Genomic DNA, 24672 nt, shown 5'->3' with positions numbered 1-24672 from the left:
CACTCTCTCTCTTATTGCAGGCAAAAGATGAAAGATGTGCTTAATTTAAGATAAAACACAAGAACATGACCACATTTATGTAGTATTGTTCTGTTAATAATTATGTGAAATGGTATTCCACAATTCTGTCACATGCAGCTTAGCCACTAGGTTGATCCAAGTGCACTGGCTGGAGGTCATCATCAGGATGCACCTCCACCACAGGTGTCCTCTCTTTTCTGATGTGGCAATGTTGTGTAAGACAGAAAATGCAACAGTAATGTCACAGGCCCTGTCAGGTGCAATACTCAGACTTTTCAGACACTGAAATCTTTCTTTCAGTTGCCCAAAGGCCATTTCAATGCGTGCCCTTGTCCTAGTTAGCTGCAATGTATCGGGCTTGTGGACCTGGTTTTGGGTCTGGGAATGGAGTCATCAAATACTTCCTGCAGAAATACCCCTGTCTCCAATAAAAACCCCATCGTAATCACCTGTTTTATGGAAAAAGTCAATGGTCAAACAGCGTGTCAATAGTTGTTAAGCTCAGCTTACTGTAAGTGTAAGTAAAACATTGAGCTTTACATTTTCTATTTCCCTTACCACGTTCAACTCTTTGGAACAAATGCGACTTTCTGAAAATTCTGGAGTCATGCACTGAACCAGGGCATTTGGTTTCCACACAAAGAATCACACACCATCTTAGAAATCTGTCAAATGCATACTTTTTTACTCCATTACGTTAAAATAGTTCTTACATGCACATTAACACTGTACATACCCTTTTGATTCACAAAATCCCCTTCACTGGGGCCTATGGCACTAATCACATTAGGGAATCCTGGGGACACTTCATACTGTACTTATTGGAATGATCATAATTGCATTATTTTCATCAACAATATCTATACCGTACCTGGAATGGCAAAAAACTTCTATTTTACAGCCTGGGGTTGTAAGTGGCTTGAAAATAACACAAATACAACTGAGTGCAAAGTAAACTTACGAATGGCACGGCAGACAGCACTTTTCGCCACGTTCTCCGCGTCTTCAACAGTGTAAAGGAAAGTGCCACTTGCAAAGAACCTTAGGGCAATACACAAAGTTTGTCTGGTTGTTAATGTTTGACTCAGGTGAGGTAAACATTTTACAAGGGGGTTTAAGAAAGAAATAATATAAATGATACCCTCACAAGAAAAGCGGTATCTCTCAAGAAGTATATTGTCATGCTACACCAAAGGATCCTGTCTATCACGCAATACACAAGGAATTTGAACAACTCTGTGAATAATCCTCACACCTTTAGTAATCAGTTGCTCTCTCATAAACGGACAAGACATGGCTGAGACAGATTTGACAAAATACTTATATAGACGCAATTGGGGGATAGAATGTTACATATTATTTAGACACACACGCCGATTACCACACACAAATGATGACCACAGCCACACACACATGTATACATATACTGTATGTATATTTAAATACATCCATCCGTATATATATATGCAAGGTACTTTTCTTTTCCTACATGAGTCAGTCCGTGTCAGTCGTACTCTTTAACCAATCAGATGTGACCTCGCCATTTCAACCAATCATAACCCGCCAGGAGCACAGCCTATATCCTGTTTACATGAAATAAACCTGCTTCTGAGCAGGTTTAAGCTTACAGACCTGTTGCTATGACAGCAAGTGCGACATGCGCATGGAAGAACAAAACAATCCAAGATCAGGACAAATCCAGAACAATTAAATCCAGCTAACTGAGTTAGCGACGTACAAAGAATGGACCCCTGTTCTATGTGTCTCCGAACCTGTGTGTTTCCAGGCCTGTGTGTCTTCAAGCCTGTGTGTCTCCTGGTTTTTGTATCTTTAAGTCTGTTTAGTCTCTAGTCTGAAAACGAGTCTGTTTTCTATTTTGCATATAGTATGTTTAGCCTCTAGTCTGTTTAGCCTCTAGTATGTTTAGCCTCTGGTATGTTTAGCCTCTAGTATGTTTAGCTACTAACCCAGTTTAGATACTAACTCATTCAGATACTAACCCGCTTAGCTACTAACCTGTTTAGCCACTAGTCTATTCAGTTTAAGCTCCGAGCCTGTGTTTAAGCTCTGTGCTGGTGTTTAAGCTCCAAACCGGTGTAAAAGCTCTGAGCCTATTTAAGTTCCTAGCCTGTGTTTAAGTTCTTTATAGTCTGTTAAACTCCTGTTTAGGGAAAGTTTTTATTTGTTGAGTGTTTTGTTTATAACATGCTTAGGCGTACAGGCTACTTCCTTTGTTCGTGTTTTGTTTACTGTTGCTTATTAAAAGACTTGTACGTACTCTCCTCTGCATTTATGCCTAAACAATAAACCCACAGCCAACACGTTCATGACATGAAGGAGTGTTTTGATGTACAAGCACAATTCTGGAACGAATTGAGCTTGCAACCAAGGTTCCACTGTATTCATTTTACTGATAGCAGTAATAGAACAGAGGTTTAGAGGATTCTACTACACTCACTCACTCATCGTCTATACTGCTTTATTCTGTATTACCTTGCTCCGTTCCTCTTCACTGTCTGCACTGCAGACTTCATGTTCAGCTCAGCAACCTGTCACTTGCATAAGTTCTCTGACGAACCTGCCATCATCAGCCTGATTTTTAGAGTATTTAGGATTTAGAACTTCCTGGACTGGTGCCAACGGAAGTACCTCGAGATAAATGCGTGTAAGACCAAAGAACTTCGACAGGATACTTCGCTATCACCAGTAAACATTATATTCACAGAGTGGACTTATAAATACCTGGGTGTTCATCTAAACAATAAACTGGACTGGTCAGACAACACAGATGCAATCTATAGAAAAGGACAGAGCAGAGCTGAGGTCTTTTGGAGTGCAGGGAGCACTACTGAAAAACTTTTTTGACTTTGTGGTGGCGTCAGCCATCTTCTATGGAGTTGTTTGCTGGTGCAGCAGCATCTCTACTGCAGACAGGAAGAGAATAGACAAGCTGATGAAGAAGGCCAGCTCAGTACCTGGGATTTCCCTGGACATTGTACAGGAGGTGGGAGAAAGCAGGATTTTTAAGATTTAAGTTATTATCACTACTAGAGAATTACTTTCACCCCCTGCATAAAACAGTTTGATAGCTGAGCAGCTCCTTTAGCGATAGCCTGTTACATCCTAAGTGTCTGAATGAGACGCTGAAGGAATCAAAGGTCTTTTCTCCCTGCTGCTTTTAGACTGTACAATTAGAGCTGCCAGTCAACCACTCACCGCATACTGTCATTATTACTGTGATATACTGTTGGTGCAATAATACTGTTGTTACAATACCTTTTTTAAAATATAATATCCTAAATAATAGCTATATTATCTCATGATATCTGTGCAATAACATATTTTTTTTCCCTAACTGTGCAATATTATATAGTTTATTATTATAGTGCAGTTTGATTTGATTGAAAGTGTAAATACTGTGTTGTATTGTGTTTTTCCCCCTTCCTTTGTTTTTATACACTGTACTTTGTACAAATAATTCATTTATTTTTGATTATGTCTATTTTTCTCTTTGTTTCTTTATACACGGAACTGTCCCTACTTTATGTTTGCAAATTGTGCTTTGCTGCTGTAACATTGAAATCTCCCCACTGTGGGCAGAATAAAGGTATAGCTCATTTTATTCAGGGTCGCAGAGGGGCCTGAGCTAGAGCTAGCTAACTGCAGAAACGCTTTTATCGAAGAATATGGCTAAAAGAAAAAAAATGAGGACTATCGTACTTTTCAGCAGAAATAGACAGAGGAATTCGCCTTTGTGGAGAGAGCAGGTTCTGCAGTGTGTCTAATTTGCAATGATAAAATAAATTGCATCGATGAAACGGTCAAATATAAAGCGGCACTTCAACACGCGCCATACTACATTTGCATCAAAATATCCTGCAGAGGAGAGCAAGAAGTAAGCATGTCAAGAGCTACTGTGTGCAAGCAGCAACTCCGTGTGTGGACCCAACAAGGTGACAGGAATTCGGCTAGCTTTGCTGGTGCTTTAGCAATTGTGAGAAGCGGAAAGCCATTCACAGATGGGGAGTATGCCAAAACATTCATGCTTGATGTTGCCAATGAACTTTTTGACTACTTTTCGGATAAAGACAAGATAATCAAACGAATAAAAGACATGCCTCTGTCGGCAAAAACTGTTCACGATCGTACCATCATGATGGCAAATGACATTGAGGCAACACAAGTGAAGGACATAAATGCAGCACCATTCTTTTCTCTCGCTTTGGATGAGTCAACAAAGGTAAGCCATTTATCCCAGTTCAGCATGGTTGCAAGGTATGCTGTCGGTGACACACTACGTGAGGAAAGTCTTGCTGTTTTGCCTATCAAAGGGACAACAAGAGGGGAGGATTTATTCAAGTCTTTCACTGAGTTCGCTAAAGATAAAAATCTACCGATGGATAAACTTATTTTGGTGTGTACTGATGGTGCTCCGTGCATGGTGGGGGAAAACTCGTAGCGCTTCTTCGTGAACATGAAAAGAGACCCATCCTAAGTTTTCACTGCATCCTACATCAGGTGCTTTGTGCTCAGATGTCTTTGTGGTTGTCAAGAGGGAAGGTGCTCAGCCGTTTCGTGGCTTGTCTGAGCGAAATCCGGACTTTTCTTGAAATGAAAAACATTGAGCATCCTGAGTTAGCTAACACTGAGTGGCTCCTGAAGTTCTACTATCTCGTGGACATGACTGAACATCTGAACCAGATTAATGTTAAAATGCAAAGTGTTGGTAATACAGTCTTATCCCTTCAACAAGCAGTGTTTGCATTTGAAAACAAGCTAGAACTCTTCATCGCAGACATTGAAACAGGTCGTTTACTACACTTTGCAAAATTGGGGGAGTTTAAAGATGCATGCACAGCAAGTGACCCTGCTTAACATCTTCAACAGCTAGCGGGCTTCACATCTAATCTCCTGCAGTCATTCAAAGCTCGCTTTGGAGAATTTTGTGAGCGCACTCGTCTTTGTAAGTTCATCACCCATCCACACGAGTGTACTATGGACAGCGCCGACCTGAGTTTTTCCGTCAGAGATTTTGAGCTGAAGGCCTCAGACATGTGGGTGAATAAGTTTAAGACACTGAATGAAGACTTGGAAAGACTTGCACGATAGCAAGCAGAGTTGGCGAGCAAACACAAGTGGGGAGAAATGAAAAAACCTCAACCCATGGACCAGCTGATTGATGGGCTTAAATTTAACTAAGGTAAAGGTAGCATGTCTTGAAACATAGTGCAATAATGCAGATCAAACATAATACACCTGTCCATTAATAAAAAGGAAAATTTAGGCCTTTATGCAAACTATATTTCTTTTAAATACACAGATTAAACCGAAAGAATACGAGGAAAGAATGGTGATGTGGACAAATGGAAGGAGGAAGGAAATCAGGAGACATCGGTTTTCGTTATTTTACAAAAATCTGAAGATATTCAGTAAATGTATGAATTATACTCAAAGTGTTAAATCCAACTATGAAGTCTAATTTAATTGGTACCATCTAACATTTTATTTTTTATTTATTTTATGTTTTGCTGGCGGAATACATTTTAGGCAGAGACGTCAGCTCGGTCTTATTTTGTTTGAAAACCCCCAATACAGCCAATTCCCCCATCAGCGAAACCGGTTTGATGACTTCACACCTATCGTGAATGAAAGCATTACAGTAATGAGGGGCTGCGGGTGCTCGGCTCAGAGCGCGCTGTCGCGTTTTATTCAGCGGGTAGAATGTCTGCAGTTTCATCGATAAATCTGCTCATATCTGCGCTCACGTTTATTAGCCTTTTGATCAACGGCACTCATTATCACTTTGCAAAAGGCAGTGTTTATTGTTTACTTTATATTTAAAGTGCATACACACTCATCATGAAAGATTTTTTTTACCTGAAACTCTATGAGGCGCCGTATAGGGCTTAAATCAAACTCATGCACACACACATGAAACACTTGCATACACATACATATGAAACAATCACACATACATGTATACTACTTACTGCTCAAACTACTATGTATGAAAATATAGGAGAAGTTCAGAAGCTTCAAATAGAATGAACGAACCAATTTTTTAAAAAAAAAACGTTATAAAATCAAGTAGAGACTTAGTTATCCCTTAAAGAATCGGTAGTAGGTTTTCTCAGTTAAATGTGAAATAAATAAATACCGCTGATCAACGCGGGAACGAATGGCGCATTACCCAAGTGCAAGTTGATCTTCGAGCTAAACTATTTGCTTTGAGTGAAAGCGCCTTCCAGCGATCATTGTGTGTCAACAACACCTTCCCATTAAAACAATGACAAACAACAGTGACCGCGTTATAAGTAGGTCACACTGACATCTCTCATCACTCACACATCTCTAATTTACATAGAGTTCACTGTGAAAAAAAAAAGACAAGCACACATATTATAAGGAGTATAAACATATTTAATGATGATCACAGAATAGATAGAACTCAAACTAAAGCCCCTTTTCTTGACTGCTACATACATTGTGTAAGCACACAGCTAACTACCCAGAAGCTCTCCAGCTATGATAAAAACCACTACATTATACAGCAGGATACATTATATGGCACCCGGGAACTCTAATAAACTGCATACAACAAATCATCCATCTGTAACATTAACCCATAAGAAAATCGCTCTTTGAGGGACAACATGGGTGGCTCTTAAAAGAGCCGTTGTGTTGATGAAGGCGGCGATGACGCGCTTTACTTGGAGCTGGTGTACTTAGTCACGGCCTTGGTGCCCTCGGACACGGCGTGCTTGGCCAACTCACCGGGCAGCAACAGGCGCACGGCGGTCTGGATCTCCCTGGAAGTGATGGTGGAGCGTTTGTTGTAGTGAGCCAGACGCGAGGACTCGCCGGCAATGCGCTCGAAAATGTCGTTGACGAACGAATTCATGATTCCCATCGCCTTGGACGAAATGCCGGTGTCGGGATGAACCTGCTTCAAGACTTTGTACACGTAGATAGCGTAGCTCTCCTTCCTGGACTTTCTGCGCTTCTTACCTCCTTTACCGGCGGTCTTAGTCACGGCTTTCTTCGAGCCCTTCTTGGGCGCGGTCTTGGCTGGCTCGGGCATGGTGCTGCTACCTCTCGATGAGACTGAAAGTAGAATAAACAGCTCCGCCTCGAGGGCCCTCTATGTACAGACTACATTGTAATTAAGCACAAGCCAGAAACGGATTTAGATTGGTCTATATTCAAAAACGCTACACGTGAGGGACCGCCTACCACACCACTCTTTTCCTGCTACTCCTCCCCCCTCAGCTTCGCTTTGTGAGCCTTCCCGCCGTTTTAGAGTCGCAGGTTAATTTATTATTTTTACCATAATAATTTCATCCAAAAATTAAGTAGATCGCGCGTTCAACCACCAGAAAAGATCAGATAAACATGATTTGTATATAAACGTTATCTTTTAAAAGAGTCTACATTTATAAGTAGAGTGTGTACCACATAAACTTAAAATACTTTGCTCATTTTTCTTTTGGTGTTTTAAATGCATTCGAAGGCTTTTAAAAACGGTTTTCTAATCATTCCTACAGGCTGAAGACTCCAACACATCGTCTGCCGACTAACAACGTAGACCGATTTACTTTAAATGCCTAACTGATAAACCTCTTTTCTGATCCAGACCGCCTCATACAGACGTTTTATATAAATATCATGCAGCTTTTAAACAGTGTTTACTACACTGTCAGTACTTCACTTTTACACACACCAAGAAACAAAAACTCTTTTGCTGGAGATGTGGGTGGCTCTTAAAAGAGCCGTTGCGTTGTTAGCTGTTGGAGCGTTTAACCGCCGAAGCCGTACAGGGTGCGTCCCTGGCGTTTTAGAGCGTACACCACATCCATGGCGGTGACGGTCTTTCTCTTAGCATGCTCGGTGTAGGTGACAGCATCGCGGATGACGTTCTCCAGAAACACCTTAAGTACACCGCGAGTCTCCTCGTAGATCAGGCCAGAAATACGCTTTACTCCGCCACGGCGCGCCAGACGGCGAATAGCGGGCTTGGTGATTCCCTGGATGTTATCGCGGAGAACTTTACGGTGACGCTTTGCGCCTCCCTTCCCGAGTCCTTTCCCGCCTTTGCCTCTTCCAGACATCGTATTGGTTGAGTGAGATTCAACGATTGAATGAAATCCAGAGTGCAGCTATCACGGATTTATTCGCCTCCAGAGGACCTACTTGAGACCAGGCAAGGGGGCGGGACTAATACTACCCGTCGAGTAATACATTATTTTTAATACGTTTTCTCCGGTAATGATGGTGCAAGCAGAAGTAAATCCCCCCCCCCCCCCCCCCCCCCCCCCCCCCCCCCCCATAAAAAATATATAAAATGAGCGATTATATTTTATACCAAATAAATCATACATCATTAATGTAAGGGTAAACACTGCCATAGACCAAAGAAACAAAACAGTAATAATAATAATAACATTAAAAACAAGCCTCATCACAGCAGAATTATTATGCAACTGTACACATAACACAAAATTTAGCATTTGACTAAATACAACTTAAATAACTTACTGATAACTTTACTCTCAAGATAGAACTCTTGAGAGTAAAGTTATCAGTAAGTTATTTAAGTTGTATTTAGGTCCAAAAGCAAGGACTCGAGAATCAAATCAAAGCCGTATCTCTTAATATCTAAAGAATGAAACAAAGACACTAAATGAATCTTAAGTACTGACGAATTAAATTGTGGGGATAAATTTCGTGAAACACAATATATACATCCTACTTTGTGAATTCCATGTTTTGAGCCAAGGGGATTGGCTGTTTCAAATTCGTCATAATAAAGCTGAATTTGTAAAGAATCTGAGCATCGAGAGAACAGTGGGTGAGTTTTACAATCCATCTCTGAAGTCTTTGTATAAATTTGGAATCGATGCAATGCCTGCTTTGGTCATATTACAAATCTCTGGGTTTCTAAACATAAATTTTAAACTCTCTAAAACAGGAATGTAAATAAATGTATCATTTACAGGCACCATAAGTAGCCATTCCTTTGTCCCATCTACTATCATACCTAACACCTAAAACTATTTCAACGGGTTCAACAATTCCCCATTTTTCAATAAAGTGTATCTATTTCTTTTAGTCTCTGTATTGAAAGAAGCAAATGGGTTTTTAAAATCATTTAAACAGTGTTCTATTTCTGACTTTAAAGTATCGTTCACAGGAAAAGCAGAGAGAACTCTGTGCTGAATCTCAGGGTGTATCTCGGTTACCAATTCCTCTAAATCACAAACAAGTGATGATACTACATTGGTGGAAGCACCACTTCCTTGTAGTTTTGCAACAATATCTGCACACATGTTTTTTACATGACCTGGTGAAAAACTAGACCCACTGTTCTCCAGATTCTCAGTATCTAATACAGACTCATCAACTTCATACAGTACATGGTGTTCATACATAAGTACATGGTGTCTCAGTCGGATAAAAGGCATGCTTAATGTGAAATTAGTGACTAACTAGATGCATATAATGCTTTGCATTTAAAACAAGGTGGCATTTTCAGGTGCTTTACAAAGACGATCAGCAGCACTGATTTTGGCAGCTCTCTTGCCTCCCGGTTGAGCTGGAAGGAGATGAATGAGCAAAAGCAGAGTTGCCAAGTCACTATTCTATTTTGACACTAACAAAGATGAATTAATGAATTAGCCTTAACCCATCATATAAATTTGTTGCTACATAAGTCTAAAAAATACTATAATCTTATCACATACAATAAAGTAATAGTATACGGAAATACAACTAACTGCAATGGTCTTTATCGATTGTCTGTTTTCTTGCTGATGAGATGAAAGAACGGAATGTATTTCTCTGTGTGCAACATTAATGATAAGTACTTAAATGAGTTAAACCTGTGCTTTGCTTTCTGAGTAACACGTTCTGCATTTACATTATCTGCTAGGAAAACTCTGGTGCAAATGACCATTCTTCCCATGTTTGATTATGGTGATGTTATTAATAGATCAGCATTCAAAGGCCTGCTTCAAAAGCCTGATGTTCTCTACCACTCTTCCATCTGGTTTATAACAAACACTCCGTACAAAACTCATCACTGTACCCTGTATTCTTCTCTCAACTGGTCTTCATTGTATACCCGCCGCAAAATCCATTCGTATATGGTCATTTACAAAACTCTCCTCGGTTTTACCCCTCCTTACTTACAAGAATTGTTACACTCTTTTTCTTCTGGGTATAACACTCGATCTGCTAACCTGATTCTGCTGACAGTTCCTAAGGCTTCTTCTGTATTTGGCCTGTCGTCTTTTCAGAACGCTGCTGCTAGAGATTGGAATGACCTGCAAAAAACATTAAAACTGGACAATCTCATTCCTAAGTCTGTTTTTTAATCTCGGATCTCAGCTCACTTTAAAGACGCGTGTAGCTTTTATTTAGACTAACTTCTCCTATTCATTGCTTCTCCACTGTTCACATTGCTCGTACTGTATATGTCTATGTATGTGTGTGGATGTGTATGTGTGTATATGTGTATATGTGTATATATATATATATATATATATATATATAGGCTCAAACCCGTTACAGACACCAAATCCCAAGCCCAAACCCCATTTAAATTAAATTAACAAATATTGTAAGTAAACAACAATAGCCCAATTTAGAAATTCTTTCCGAGGTTGCGTTATGTGCAGAGCGCCGGGAGATTTCCTGAAGCTCAAATCTCCAAAAACTACACTTTTACACAATAACATTACACATAACAATAATATTTCAAACATTTTGCAGGCTGCCGTTTGGAGATATCAGAAAATAAAGAAAAAAAACAGTTGTTGGGTCAAAATAACCCAACCAGGTAGAGAACACATGGCCTGGTCACCAGCTCCAAGTGCGTCACCGCACAGTAGGTGTAATAGTAGAAGTTGAAGGGTTTTGACGATCCTTCATTGGTTTATATTGATTTGTATATATTGAGTTCTGTGATTTCATGCTGTTTAAGGAAGCATAAGTCTTTGATAACCTACATATAATACAACTTGAAAGCAGTGCCCCGTGCGTTTAGATAAAATTATTTTTTAATGATATCAAAAAGTTAATCAAGAATGTCAATCAAGTTGATGAGATTTATTTAGTATTTATGACGACAAACGCCATTGTCATACTTAAATAGTTTATTAACATGCTTAGACACACATACTGTCAAACAACATGGCATTCAGAAGGGCACAGACAAATTAATAATGTGGTTTAATTACTTTAGCATACTTAAGGCTTGAGATCAGAAAAGAAATGTAATTTTATATATATATATCAGACAATACAGTATCAAAACCAGTTAATGTGAAGCTAAACGTTTATATTTGCATTAAAAAAGTAAAACAAAAACCTGGATTGTGCACAGATAATTTACATGTACACAAGCATTCTACCAAAAGTTGCAATAATGATCTAATGTACATGTTTTGGCCAAAAAGATGTAGACACACTTAAGGACAAGTGAAACTTGCATGAATAGCTTTGTATTAAGTTTGCTCTTATATTTTGCTAAATGAATTATAAAATTTTTCCTCTCTTGCACATGATTATTTTACATTAAATCAAAAAGTCATCTGCAGTACTCTGGTATTCTGAAGACCACATACAAAACTTTTACCACAGCCACACTTAACCCTAAGTTCACAACTAACTTGAGAATTCCTGAATAACTCATTTATAATAAATGTATTGTCGTATATTAAGTGTTATGATAAAATGTGTGATTAGTTTTTGAGTGTAATCATTATGCATATGAAGATTTGTTCAAACCCAACCCCATAATTTAAGAATAGAGAAACATGCCGACTTTTCTGAAACAATGAAGTGGCTCTGAAAAGAGCCTTTGTGAAGATTAGACGGAGTTGTGGCTTAAGCGCGCTCTCCGCGAATACGGCGGGCCAGCTGAATGTCCTTGGGCATGATTGTCACTCTCTTGGCGTGAATAGCGCAAAGGTTGGTGTCTTCGAACAGACCGACGAGATAGGCCTCGCTCGCCTCCTGCAGGGCCATGACAGCCGAGCTCTGAAAGCGCAGGTCGGTCTTAAAATCCTGAGCGATTTCTCTCACCAGGCGCTGGAACGGCAGCTTACGGATGAGCAGCTCGGTAGACTTCTGATAACGGCGAATCTCCCTCAGAGCCACAGTGCCGGGCCTATAACGATGAGGCTTCTTAACACCGCCGGTAGCCGGCGCGCTCTTACGGGCAGCCTTAGTGGCGAGCTGCTTCCTAGGCGCCTTACCACCGGTGGATTTACGCGCAGTCTGCTTGGTTCTTGCCATCGCTTATGAGTTGTCTGTACTTCTTCAAAAGAAAAACACAATGAGTGACGCGAGAGAACGCGGCCTATTTACAGCCTAGCGCTCGGCTGCGCTGATTGGGTGCCTTGAAAGCGCCGCCTGTCATTGGTTCCAACGCGTAACGTGATGAGGCTTCACTTTTATTGGCTCCTCTTCTCTCACCGACTTGGTTTGAAACTCTATTATATTTATGCAAATCCCTAGCGAGCTGCTTGCGTTTTAAAACAAAAATTATTAAATGTCATGCACATTTCCTTTTTTACCGTAGTTTTACTTTTTATTCTTATTCTAAAAGCCCCAAGGGGGTTTAGTCGTTATAGTTCCCAAATGATTTACAGTATTTAATCTTGACATGTATTCATTTCATACTAGTCTTCAAAATAAACATGTCTGCTCAAAATATTACTGTCTGCCAATCTCAACTCTCACATGGGCAAGTATATAGTGTCCTCCTGACTGGAGAATATAGGTTCCACTCTTAAATAAAATTCCGATCTTATATTCTTAATCTTGCTTAATCAGATAGAACATTCACGTATTTAACTAAAACAATTTAATTAACTGAATTAATACTGCGGAAATACTGTTGCTAGTGATTACACACACAAGAGAATCTCCCAACAAACATTTCTCATTTTTCAGGTAACCTCTTATTGCAAAATAATTATAATTCCTATTCATTCACGTGTTACAACATTGTGAACTGATCAGAGAGAAAAAAAAAAAAGCACTTTTTAAGGAAAAATGGGTGGCTCTTAAAAGAGCCTTTGGATACTGACAAACGCAGCAGTACGTGAAATTATTTAGTCTTGGCCGCCTTCTCGGTCTTCTTGGGCAGAAGCACAGCCTGGATATTAGGCAGCACACCACCCTGAGCGATGGTCACTCCGCCGAGCAGTTTGTTCAGCTCCTCATCGTTACGCACGGCGAGCTGCAGGTGCCGGGGAATGATACGGGTCTTCTTGTTGTCGCGAGCAGCGTTACCAGCCAACTCCAGAATCTCAGCAGTCAGATACTCCAGCACAGCGGCCAAATAGACCGGAGCGCCGGCACCAACACGCTCAGCGTAGTTCCCTTTACGGAGGAGCCTGTGAACACGGCCCACGGGGAACTGCAGTCCAGCTCGGGATGAGCGAGTCTTGGCCTTAGCGCGGGCCTTTCCGCCGGTTTTGCCTCTTCCAGACATGATTCACTGTGTTCAAACAGAAAATGTCAGCGGTCATTCTCTAGCGCGCTCCAATATAGTGTAAACTGCTGCATCCTCATTGGCTACAATCGTTGTGACAACCCAGCCAATCACTAACACGCCATTGAATTCCGACTTCTCCCTAATCCCGCCCCCTGAGTTTCGGTTTATGAGTTTTGATGCTCTTATTTTGTACGCATCATTCAAAAAACATTTATACTTCTGGTTTACATATGCATGCATTTCAATATACTTTTTACATGACTAGCCTGAAGTGTATACCTAAAAATCCTAAAATCATAGGATTCCTTCGACGCTTAATTACATTGTTAGTTTTGATGCTTTTATTTTACACGCATTATTAAAAACCTCGCATACTCCCGGTTTACATGCATGCATTTCAACGTACTCTTACATGACTAGACTGTTTGACAAAAAAAAGTGGATTATTGCCCATTAAACGACAAAGTGGATGGCTCTTAAAAGAGCCGTTTAGGAGGAAAATATGAAAGAAATAAACTTAACATGTTTACTTCTTTTTAGGAGCTGCCTTTTTCGCCTTGGGCGCTTTAGGCTTGGCAGCCTTGGATGCTTTGGGCTTGGCAGTCTTGGGTTTCACTGCCTTCGCCTTCTTGGGGCTCTTCGCTGCCTTTTTAGGTGTCGCCGGCTTTTTCGCCTTCTTGGGGCTCTTGGTGGCGACGGGTTTCTTCGCTTTCTTAGGAGACTTCTTAGCGGCGGCAGGTTTCTTGGCCGCTACCTTCTTGGGCTTCTTCGCCGCAGCGGGCTTTTTGGCGGCCGGTTTCTTCGCTTTGGGTACGGTTTTCTTGGCCTCGGTCTGCTTCTTGTTCAGCTTGAAAGAGCCAGACGCGCCGGTGCCTTTGGTCTGAACCAAGACCGCTTTTTTCACCAGATTGTTGACGGCAAGCTTGACGCGGGAATTGTTCTTCTCCACATCGTATCCACCGGCAGTCAGAGCTTTCTTCAGGGCAGCGAGAGAGATGCCATTCCTCTCCTTGGACGCAGAAACCGCTTTGACGATCAGCTCGCCGACGCTAGGCCCGGCTTTCTTTGGCCGCGAAGCTGCTTTCTTCTTGGGCGCTTTGGCCGGCGCGGCGGCGGGCGCGGGAGCCACTTCTGCCATCTCTCAGGGATCTAGGTAGAATAAACAAGTGTAACGCTGAGCGCGCTGCAAAACACTGGAACCTCCCTCCCCTATGATCTTAAAGCACACATGAGAGCGGTGTAGACTCAACCAGGCAGCCGCTGAATGACTGCGCTTCCGTCACACGATAGCGAGTGTGTTTTCTCCGGACATTTCTTTGCAAATATCCGAGTCCTGACAGCAGATCTCAAGCGTTCAAGCACACAATTAGTAAGAAAGGCCTTTCCTCTTTGTTCCGAGGCCCGACACGGTCAGCTAGACAGCCGCACTCTCGCGCAGTAGCCATAAAAGTGCCCGGCGCGCCTGCTGCTTGACCCGGCGGACTGCGCATTTCGCGCATGTCGTGTGTAAAAACCGGACAAAAACAGGTCGCACCGCTGTAAGAACTCTGGTCCGAACTGAAGGCGAGTCCTGTCAGTGAGCTCGATGTGTGAGCACTGGCCGAGCGCTGTGTGTAGGATATGAAACGGAGCTTGTTTTGGCCTGTGTAAAGCACAGCTCAGGAAGACAGGTTGAGAGAGCGAGTGTATGTGAGTGTGTGTCAGGTGTGGGAGCAGGTTTTGTTTATTTGTTTGTTTGCTAGCACCCATCTAAGAAATGTCCCTTACTATTCCATTCTATGATCACATGGTGGACCTTCAGTTATTGTGTGATTCACTGTTGCACGTGAACGTGTACTGTTTATCACATATTTTTTAATTTCTTGTTGTCATATTAAGCTTGACATCAAACTACAATCACAATAAAAAAATAAAAAATAAACGTGTGAACACGTAATGTACTTACAGTGTTATTCTTTCCAATGAGGATGATGGTGGTGATGTCACTGATTATATCAACCAATTTCTCACAGTTTCCCCAAATGACAGGATGGACATCAGTTTTAGGGACATGTACAAAATGTTTAATTTTTTTTTATAAAAAAAAGCAGTATAAAAATTCCTATTTAAGGATTTGCTGAGAAAGATAAGAACATAAAGTTATCTCCTGGACAACTGAAAAGTGAGCAGTCTTCCCCATGATTATGGTCGAGTATACTGAACTAGACAGAGAGAGACAGAGAGACACACACTGTATTTGAGATGAAATATTTGATTTATTGTAGATTCATTACAACTGAAGTGAAATATTTTCTTTTTCCCTTTGACGTTTATGAAAATTAAAAAATCAGAGTATACCTTTTTAAATAAAAAATAAATTCATACAATATTCTTCTTTCTTTCATTCACATTGTTACAACGACTTATTATACTTCCAATTTTCGATTGTTGTGGCGGTTAGCTGGTGATAGTTTGTACCTACGCTCTGTTCTCTTTGTGTGTTGTTTTTATTTGACTGTGCTACGTGTTGGTTACTACTTCTGCGCCCAGTACGAGCTGTTGGACTTCTCTCCAATTAACGGTGTCGAGTTGAGGATAAGTATGCCCGAGGGTCTACACAAGCAGAGTGGGAATTTGTTTAGAAACACTAGTTAGCAGCGGGAGCTAGTATTTGTATTTATGTTTGGTTAGTTAGTGTATTTAGTGAGCATCCTACTCTCAGATTTTGTTTTCGTTTTGATTTCGTTTTTCGTGTTTGTTTTGTTGTGTTTTATTTATTTCTTTGCTTTAAGCTCTGCTCATGGCTCCCATCTTTGAATTTGCAGTTTAAATATTTATGTAAATATGATTTCCTTCTTCATCTGAACTTTTGGTTTCCACTGTCACTATGGAGCAATTGGGTTTAGTGTTATATTGTAATGCAACGTAGAATTAAGGCAGTTCTGAAGGCGAAAGGGGATCAAACACCGTATTAGTATGGTGTTCATAATAATCCTTTAGGTGAGTGTATATAGGAGGAAATATACCTTGAGCACACTGATCCTCACGTAAAAATTTTTGATATACTTGTTTGTTTGTTTTTTTCTTATGCTAACAGGAAAAGGCATGCCAAATCACTTTGCAGAACCTGGTGTAAACAAAGAATTCCATCAGAACTCTTACCACATTCACTTGGAGCTGCAGACCTTTACAGAGAGCATGTGAGATCTACACTGACAACATACTCCACATTTGGAGTTGATCCCTTTACAACAGAACAGGACAAACTAAGAACGGAGAATCATTTCCCTGAGAAATATCCAGACATTTCACATTAGTTTTATAGAGCAGTAAACAACGACTTTGCTCCATACAAAGAAGCCTTGCTTTATCGGAAAAACATAACTCAGAGCAATGCATAAACTGGTGCATTAGCAATTTACAGAACATACTGAGCAAAAATAATACATAGATGTAAGGGTTTACCTTTCTGTGAGCAGGGCTGGACTGGGACAAAAAATCGGCCCGGGCATTTTGACCAGAGACCGGCCCACTAGGTATTATTGGCAAAGCCATAAAGCCTTTGAATGAAAACAAACGCTGTTCTGACAGAGATGTACACTGTCCTGTTGGTATATATGTATCAATCTAATAAACTTAAACCCACACCATCCTCCCTATTCTGGTATTCTAAACAGTACTTAGCGGAAAACAAAAGACTGCTTGGTCGAGTTAACCTCCTGAACTATCTACAACACATGGTGGAAACCTGAAATTAAGACAGAGAAGACTAGAGGTGAGACATGATCATTAAATTCCAGATTTAGTGATATTTTCATAAACATTTTCAAAATTTATTTACCACATCAACAAACAGCATGGCAGCACAAAATATTTTTTTAAACATGGCAACTTTTAAAAAGTGAAAGGAGACAGAGAAAGAAAGTTGAGAAAGAATAACACTTAATTGAATTTTTAATGCCATTTTACACACAGTACATGGCACAAGAACTGACAACACAACAAAACACAGAGATCACGATCGCTGGAGTGTCATCCAGAGACCTGGGCTGCCACAACCAGCTAAAACGTAACACAAATGCACAGAAATCAATTATTTTTCTACAATAATTAAATAGATTCAACATCTTTCTTCGACATAATTTCAGACTGCACAGATGGTAAGATTACTGGGCTTACAGAGACTTAATATTTTTAGACTTAATATTTACTATAAACGATAATGGATTTCTATACATTTAACATCAAATGACCACTTTGGTTGTAAGATTCAGATAATTATTTAAAAGCTAGACATTTAAAATGAGAATAAGAAAGAAAAGTATTTCTATGTGCCCCCCTTTCCTTGTTAATGCCCTACCTGGCCCCCTGGCAAAACTTTGCTAGACCCGCCCCTGCACAGTTACCAGCTGTCAGCTATGTAGAAAAGGATCCTGGTGTTATTTGTCTCTCAGAAACAGTTCATAACTTCCCTTTAACTCATTCATGTCACCTAAAAGATAAACCTGTTTCTCCATCACCTGCTCAACTCTGATGATTCAATAAGGACATCTCCTGGTTTCACCTTTATGTTTCTCTCTCACATATCCAAACCGATCATGACTAGCAGCTTTTATGGCTGTGGCTCCAGCAAACAGCTGATAAACCGATCAGCTGATCAACAGGAGAAGGAGGGGGAGAGAATGAGAGAAGCCGAGGCAGCTGCGCAGCGTAAAGACACAGGATAACTCCAGCTTTGTGTTTTTTTTTTTGTTTGTTTGTTTGTTTTTTCATTCTAGCTAAAATACAGGACAAATCGCGTTCCTTTTCACCTTAATACGTAATGCGTAATATTTTCTCTGAATACGGGACGATTAAGTTTTTTTTTTTTTTTTATTGAATTTTTCAACAAAACAAAAGCAGTGGTACCGGTATCTCAACAACAGGCAAACATTTTTTAACACACTCTAATGGCTATGAATGCAAAGACAAAAATAAACACAATTAAAAATACAAGTTTGGGAAGGCATAGTCAATGGGGACCTTCAAGAAAGTTCCAGAGAGAGGACCAAATTCGCCAGAACACCTCAGATTTTTGATGCAAGTCGTAAGTTAATTTTTCCAGTGGTAAAAGTGTGGTCACCTGACTCAACCACATATTGATCGAAGGTATCTGAGCAGTTGACCATAGTAATAATATACATTTTTTGGCCAAATATATACAAAAATTCAATACACATTCTCTATCACAGTCAAGACACAGTTCCACTGTACAATTCAAGAGATATACTTTTGGGGACAAAGCAAATGACTTTCCAATTATTTTTTGAACAATTTTGTGAATCTCTTTCCAGTACATTTTGATTTTGTCACAATCCCAAAACACATGCATCACCGTGCCAATCTCCATGTTACATTTAAAGCATAGCTGAGAACAATTGGGAAACATTCTATGGAGGCGAACTGGAGTTAAATAAGTTCTGTGAATACATTTAAAGTTTTGTTCCTGAACCAAAATTGAAGCACTTTTGGGAAAGATATTTGAGCAGACAGATAGCCACTCCTCATCACTGAAAATAGACCCCAAGTCCTTTTCCCATGTCATCCTTAAGGAGTCAAGGGTCGAAGGACCAACATTGGACAGCAATGCATATAATTCAGAGATCTTTTTTTTAAGAGTACATGAAGAGAAAAGCTTTTTTTCTATTTCAGTAAGATCAAATCGTATATTACCATCTTTTAACTGCAACTCTAAAAAGTGTCGTATTTGAAGGAATTTATAAAAATCTTTACTGGGCAGACTGAATTCCTGTCTTAACTCCTGAAATGATCTCATTTGGCCATTATCAAATAAGTGACTTAATTCAGACACTCCTCTTGACCTCCAAGTCAAAAGGCCAATGCTCTGTATAGAAGTGGGAAAATCAAGATTAAGCGCAATTGGAGATTTAAGAGACAACTTGTCTAAAATGGATAAATATTTCTTAATATCCCTCCATACCAGAAGGGTGTTTGTTACAGTAAAAGTGGTTTCATCAAAACCGAAAATTTAAGTCTGGGTTTCTTATAATTCCAAATATACCTTGAAATTAAAGAATTAATCCTCTTAAAAAAATTTGTATCTAAGTAACATGGTAGATTTTGGAATAAGAAATTTAATCTTGGAAGGATGTTCATTTTTATGATATTTATCCTGCCGAAAAAAGAGTTTGGAAGAATCGACCAGTCTGATAAATTCTGATTGATTTTTGTAATCAAAGGAGAATAATTGGCTTTAAAGAGGTCTTCCAGATTAGGAGTGATATTAATTCCTAAATATTGAAATCCAGAAAGTGCTAAATGAAAGGGTGATTTAGAGATGGCCCCAGAGGGAGCATACATATACAGAGCTTGAGACTTATCCAGATTGATCTTGTATCCTGAATAATTACTGTATTTTTTAATTACTGTGAGAATCACGTCGGCAGAGGTGTCAGGGTATTTAAGATATAATAAAACATCATCTGCATATAGAGATATACGATGTTCCTCCAGACCTATTTTAATACCATGTATATTACCATTGGTTCTCACAGCAACCGCCAGTGGTTCGATAACCAAAGAGGATGACAAAGGAGAAAGAGGACAGCCTTGACGACAACCTCTGCTTACTGAGAATCTATTAGACAGTATTCTATTAGTGTTAACCTGAGCTATAGGATTAGAATATAGGCGTTTGACCAACGCAATAAAATTATTTCCTAACTTTATTTTCTCTAAAACTGCAAAAAGAAAAGGCCATTCCACCCTATCAAACGCCTTTTCAGCGTCTAAGGATACAATGAAGGCAGATTCCTTGGTAAAATTTAAGTGATCTATAATATTTAGAACTCTTTGAATATTGTCTGAGCCATACCTGGATTTCACAAAACCAGATTGGTCTGGGTTGACAATGATGGGTAAAACAATTTCAAGCCGTCGAGCCAGCGACTTGGTTATAATTTTATATCGGGCGATAAGATGAACAATTTGTTGGATCTTTATCCTTTTTCAGAAGCAGACTAATAATTGCTAGTGACCAAGATTCAGGTAGAGGATCCGTCTCAAAGAGATTATTTATCACCTGCATCAAAATAGGGCAAAGTTCAGGCCAGAACTGCTTATAAAACTCTATGGGAAACCCATCTGGGCCAGGAGCTTTACCGGATGGCATTGATTGAATGGCATCCCAAATTTCGTCCCTGGTGAAAGGGGCATTTAATGAGCACCTAGCATCATCAGAAATACTGGGAAGAGAAATCTCATTTAAATAATTATGTAAATCTTCATTTGATCCATGATATTCACCTGTATAAAGATTCCTATAGAAATCAGAAAAAGAAGTGTTGATGTCATGGGGATCAAAAGTAATATTGCCAGCAGATGTCCTAATTGTTTTTATAGTTCTTTCATTCTGCTCCTTTTTTAACTGATAGGCCAAGAGGCGACTGGGCTTATTACCAAACTCATAGTAACGCTGTTTAGTGTAAAGTAATAATTTATTGGTATGTTCTGTATAGTCTAGGTTAAGTTTGGCTCTAGCACTATTCAGTAAAATCCAATTATCTTGATTTGGCAACCGTTTATGTTGTTGTTGTACTTCAACTTCTAGTTCTCTCCTTTTCTGTATTTTAAGTTTTTTCCTTAAAGCTGCATAAGCAATGAGGTGACCCCGCAACGTAGCCTTGGCTGCGTCCCACTTTATCGCAGGAGAGACTGGTGAGTTCTGATTATCCTGCCAATACTGAATTATTTCCCGCCTAAAAAAAGAACAAAAACTATCATCACTTAAGAACGAAGTATCGAATTTCCAATAATTAGACCTCTGAACAGGTACACTAATGTCAATGACTAAATAAACCGGGCCATGATCAGATAACACAATAGGGCCAATGTTACAAGAACTCATATAGTGTATACAATCGGAGGGTATGAAAAAATAATCTAGTCTTGAATATGATTTATGGGGGTGAGAATAGAAAGTATAATCTCTATCTTTAGGATGCAGCTCCCTCCAAATATCCACTAGTCCTAAGTCTTTACAGGTGTTACGTAGAATATGTGAAGATTTGCAACTTATTGAAATCTGGGGTGAAGATTTATCCAGATTTCCGTCAAGTACACAGTTGAAATCACCTCCTAAAAAAACAATGTTTTTGCAGAGCTGATTAAACTTTAAAACTGCATGAGACATAAAACGAGGGCAATCCACATTTGGGGCATATACATTACGTATAGTGATATGTTTTCCATGAATTGAACCAGAGATCAACACAAATCTCCCTTCTGGATCATATTCAGCATGTTCAAGGATAAACGGGATGTTTTTATGAATGAGAATTGCAGTGCCCCTGCTATTTGATGTGAATGAAGAAAAGTATATTTGGCCAACCCAATCTCTTTTCAGCTTAATGTGTTCCTTATCTGATAAATGCGTTTCCTGTAATAGCGCTATAGATACGTTTTCTTTTTTAAGAAATGTTAAAAAAATTTTCCTCTTAATTACATGACCTATGCCTTTCACGTTCCATGTTACTAATTTAAATGAATTAACCATATTGAAAATCTAGACAAAATAAAGTCACAAAAATTATAATATACAAGGAAAAGAACGACACTTGTGCCAGTGCAAGATACCAAATATGAACAACAACAAATATGTACCACAAATAAAACGCAAAACAAACCTATAAAACCCTCCCCCAAAGACCCCATCCCCAAATGATGAGGCACAGATAGTATCAAAAAGTCACAGAACAACATAAGAGACCTAGCAACAAGTAACAACAGCACAATGAAACCACCAAGTTAAAGCTCCGTCATAACCCGCTCCGCTGATATCTCTAATGTAGGCAAATATTAGCAATGAATAACACCATTGGGAAAAAATATATAATAATAATAATAATAATGTAAGTAAAAATAAATACAAATAAAATAAAAATAACTAAATACCACTAAAATATACATAAATAATAGTAGGACGAATAAGAAGGTAACATTAAAGAAACATAACCAATAACTTACCCATCCACCACAAACGTAAAATGTATAAAATAACCAGAAGGTTACCTTCTGTGGTAGACAGCAGCATTCTGAATATTACCTTAGAAAATGCCCAACATACTTGTCCAATGGCATAATGAAAATATTCCACCGAAAGTTAAAGTGTATATTTCAGCCAAGAGTCAAATCTAGCTATCCAGAGAGTCCAAAAATGCCTTGGCTGAGTCCGGATCGTTGAACAGGCGGATCTTTCCATTATGCAGACATCTGAGCCGGGCCGGGTAGGCAAACCCTCGATACAAACCACGGGCAGCAAAAGCTTTCCCCACAGACCCGAACTCACGGCGTTTCTGCAGCACACCAGCTGACAAATCTGAATAGAATCGAAGCTCCGATCCATTATGCGTTATTTTCTTCTTCATGGCAGCTTTGGCCTGCAGTTGGTCCACCATCATCTTCAAGTTAGTCACCTGCCTTTCCGTAGTTGTCGCCGAATCCTCGGCAGATGAAATCCTCCGTTCGGCTTCATCCAGACGTGATTCAACGCCAGTGACTCTTTCAGAGAGAGCGGTAAACGAATTTTGAAGGCAAGAAACAGAGTTGGCAATACCCTCCAGATGACTTGTGATTCCATCCAGACGTGATCCATTAGCCCTTATTTCTGAGAGGATCAGTGACATGTCCATGTGCGGTTCAGCGGTGCTAACGTTAGCATCTGGCGAGGGCACATGAACAGTAGGCCTTTTCGCCTCCTTTTCTTTAGCCTTCTGCGAACACGTCGATGCAAAAATGGGAAAATCCTTATCAGAAGGTGTGTCTGACATGTTTATAGTCTGTTCAACGAAGTTAGGTAAAAATTCGGAGGAAAAAGCGTGAATTATTAACAAAAGTCAAGCGGAGCAAAAAACTTACGCAGCCATCTAACTCCGGGTCACGTGACTACCCCCGACGATTACGTTTTTTACGTTTGGCAACCCATACTAACTGACCTTATCAATAATTCACTTTCAGTAACATCATAGCACCAGCATAGAAACTTTGTCATTATGCTAACTAGTACACAGTAGGAGTTATTGTAACTGACTGTGAAAAGTTAGCAAGCACAACGAAAATAAGCTACACCTACTTGGTTTATAAGTTTTTTTATGGTTTTACTTGGTTTTACTTAGGCTACCTCAAGTTTAGTTCTGCCACTTGGACCGGCGGCCGCCTCGGGTCTCTCCTCCTCCTGCCGCCTCGGGTCTCTCCTCCTCCTGCCTCCCCTTTCCCTCTTCAACCTGCGGCTGCTGGCCTCCATCACTTGCTAGTTTTACTGAATTGGAAGCTCCACTATAGCCACCAAACAACTGTGATATTTTAGCACATTTGGCAGCATCTGCCTAAAGGGCTAGTTTCTTTTTGGCCCTAATTTTTTCGGCTCCTCCTGCTCCTTTGCATTTTTTGTTCTCCATTTTTGTTCAGCAATGATATGTGATTGCTGAGCCGTTGCAAGGGGGAGGGTGCATCTGACCTCCTCGGCTGTAATTGGTCCAGCCCAGAGTCGATCATGACTAATTGGCCAATCCGCCACCTTTAATGGTTTATAACGTTACAAAAAAAAAAAAAAAAAAAAAAACATCGGCGGCCGGCCCACAAAAGACGAAAATCACCATCGGCCCACCGGGCAAATGCCCGGTATGCCCTATGGCCAGTCCAGCCATGTCTGTGAGTAATCCAAACATTACTCTTCCATAAAAAAAGTTTTAAAAACTGAAAAAGCAGCAGCTAGACCTGCAACTTCTATTGCACTGTAGTTGACTTCTCTACATTTTGCACAGTGTGGAGAAGTCTCCTTCCACTGCTCCATACATGTCTTGCAGCCATTAACGCTTCTGCAACGGCATTGGCTCTTTCATAATATCTGCAAAAGTAACATGACAGAAGGCTGTTACGTTTAGAGAATATTTTCTTTTCTCCATGTCTACTTATATGCCGATACATGTTTGGTCATGCAGTTATCCCACATATTTATATTGATTTAAAAACATTTATCTATTAACTCAGTTTTATTGTAAGTGAAAGGTGAATAAATCAAGCCCTCTCTGCATTCAATATCCTAATTGAGGCTTCAGGTTTTTTTTTTTTTTTGTTATTCGTCTTTGCTGGTCAGTGGTCTGTGGATAATA

At 39.8% G+C, this 24672-nt stretch overlaps 5 protein-coding genes across 5 annotated transcripts in view; all 5 read right to left on the bottom strand.

The window, feature by feature from the left end:
* Window positions 1–24672, bottom strand: part of LOC128516117 (zinc finger protein 850-like) — a 196696-nt gene that overhangs the window by 77738 nt on the left and 94286 nt on the right. The window lies entirely within an intron of this gene.
* Window positions 6548–7113, bottom strand: LOC128516151 (histone H2B-like). Its single transcript, XM_053490459.1, has one exon. It carries the CDS (start codon window positions 7100–7102, stop codon window positions 6728–6730), a length of 375 nt encoding a protein of 124 aa, XP_053346434.1. The 5' UTR covers window positions 7103–7113; the 3' UTR covers window positions 6548–6727.
* Window positions 7774–8144, bottom strand: LOC128516172 (histone H4). Its single transcript, XM_053490478.1, has one exon. The coding sequence runs from the start codon at window positions 8127–8129 to the stop codon at window positions 7818–7820; it is 312 nt and encodes a 103-aa protein (XP_053346453.1). The 5' UTR covers window positions 8130–8144; the 3' UTR covers window positions 7774–7817.
* Window positions 11322–13522, bottom strand: LOC128516132 (histone H2A-like). The gene is made up of 2 exons (XM_053490440.1): window positions 13154–13522; window positions 11322–12234 (listed from the first exon to the last, which is right to left on the bottom strand). The coding sequence occupies exons 1-2, from the start codon at window positions 13520–13522 to the stop codon at window positions 11908–11910; spliced, it is 696 nt and encodes a 231-aa protein (XP_053346415.1). The 3' UTR covers window positions 11322–11907.
* Window positions 14052–14663, bottom strand: LOC128516140 (histone H1-like). Its single transcript, XM_053490448.1, has one exon. It carries the CDS (start codon window positions 14661–14663, stop codon window positions 14052–14054), a length of 612 nt encoding a protein of 203 aa, XP_053346423.1.

This window comes from Clarias gariepinus, chromosome 28 (genome assembly GCF_024256425.1).
Source record: "Clarias gariepinus isolate MV-2021 ecotype Netherlands chromosome 28, CGAR_prim_01v2, whole genome shotgun sequence".
NCBI lineage: Eukaryota > Metazoa > Chordata > Actinopteri > Siluriformes > Clariidae > Clarias > Clarias gariepinus.
The sequence above is the reverse complement of the archived record's forward strand: the minus strand, read 5'-3'. Positions and strand labels throughout refer to the sequence as shown.

Excerpts from the sequence above, each read along its gene's own strand:
- LOC128516151 (XM_053490459.1), bottom strand. The coding sequence starts at position 7,102 with ATGCCCGAGCCAGCCAAGACCGCGCCCAAGAAGGGCTCGAAGAAAGCC.
- LOC128516172 (XM_053490478.1), bottom strand. The coding sequence starts at position 8,129 with ATGTCTGGAAGAGGCAAAGGCGGGAAAGGACTCGGGAAGGGAGGCGCA.
- LOC128516132 (XM_053490440.1), bottom strand. The coding sequence starts at position 13,522 with ATGTCTGGAAGAGGCAAAACCGGCGGAAAGGCCCGCGCTAAGGCCAAG. Across the intron at positions 12,235-13,153 it reads TGCCCAAGAAGACCGAGAAG|AGCGCGCCGGCTACCGGCGG; the intron begins GCGGCCAAGACT and ends GCTGCCCGTAAG.
- LOC128516140 (XM_053490448.1), bottom strand. The coding sequence starts at position 14,663 with ATGGCAGAAGTGGCTCCCGCGCCCGCCGCCGCGCCGGCCAAAGCGCCC.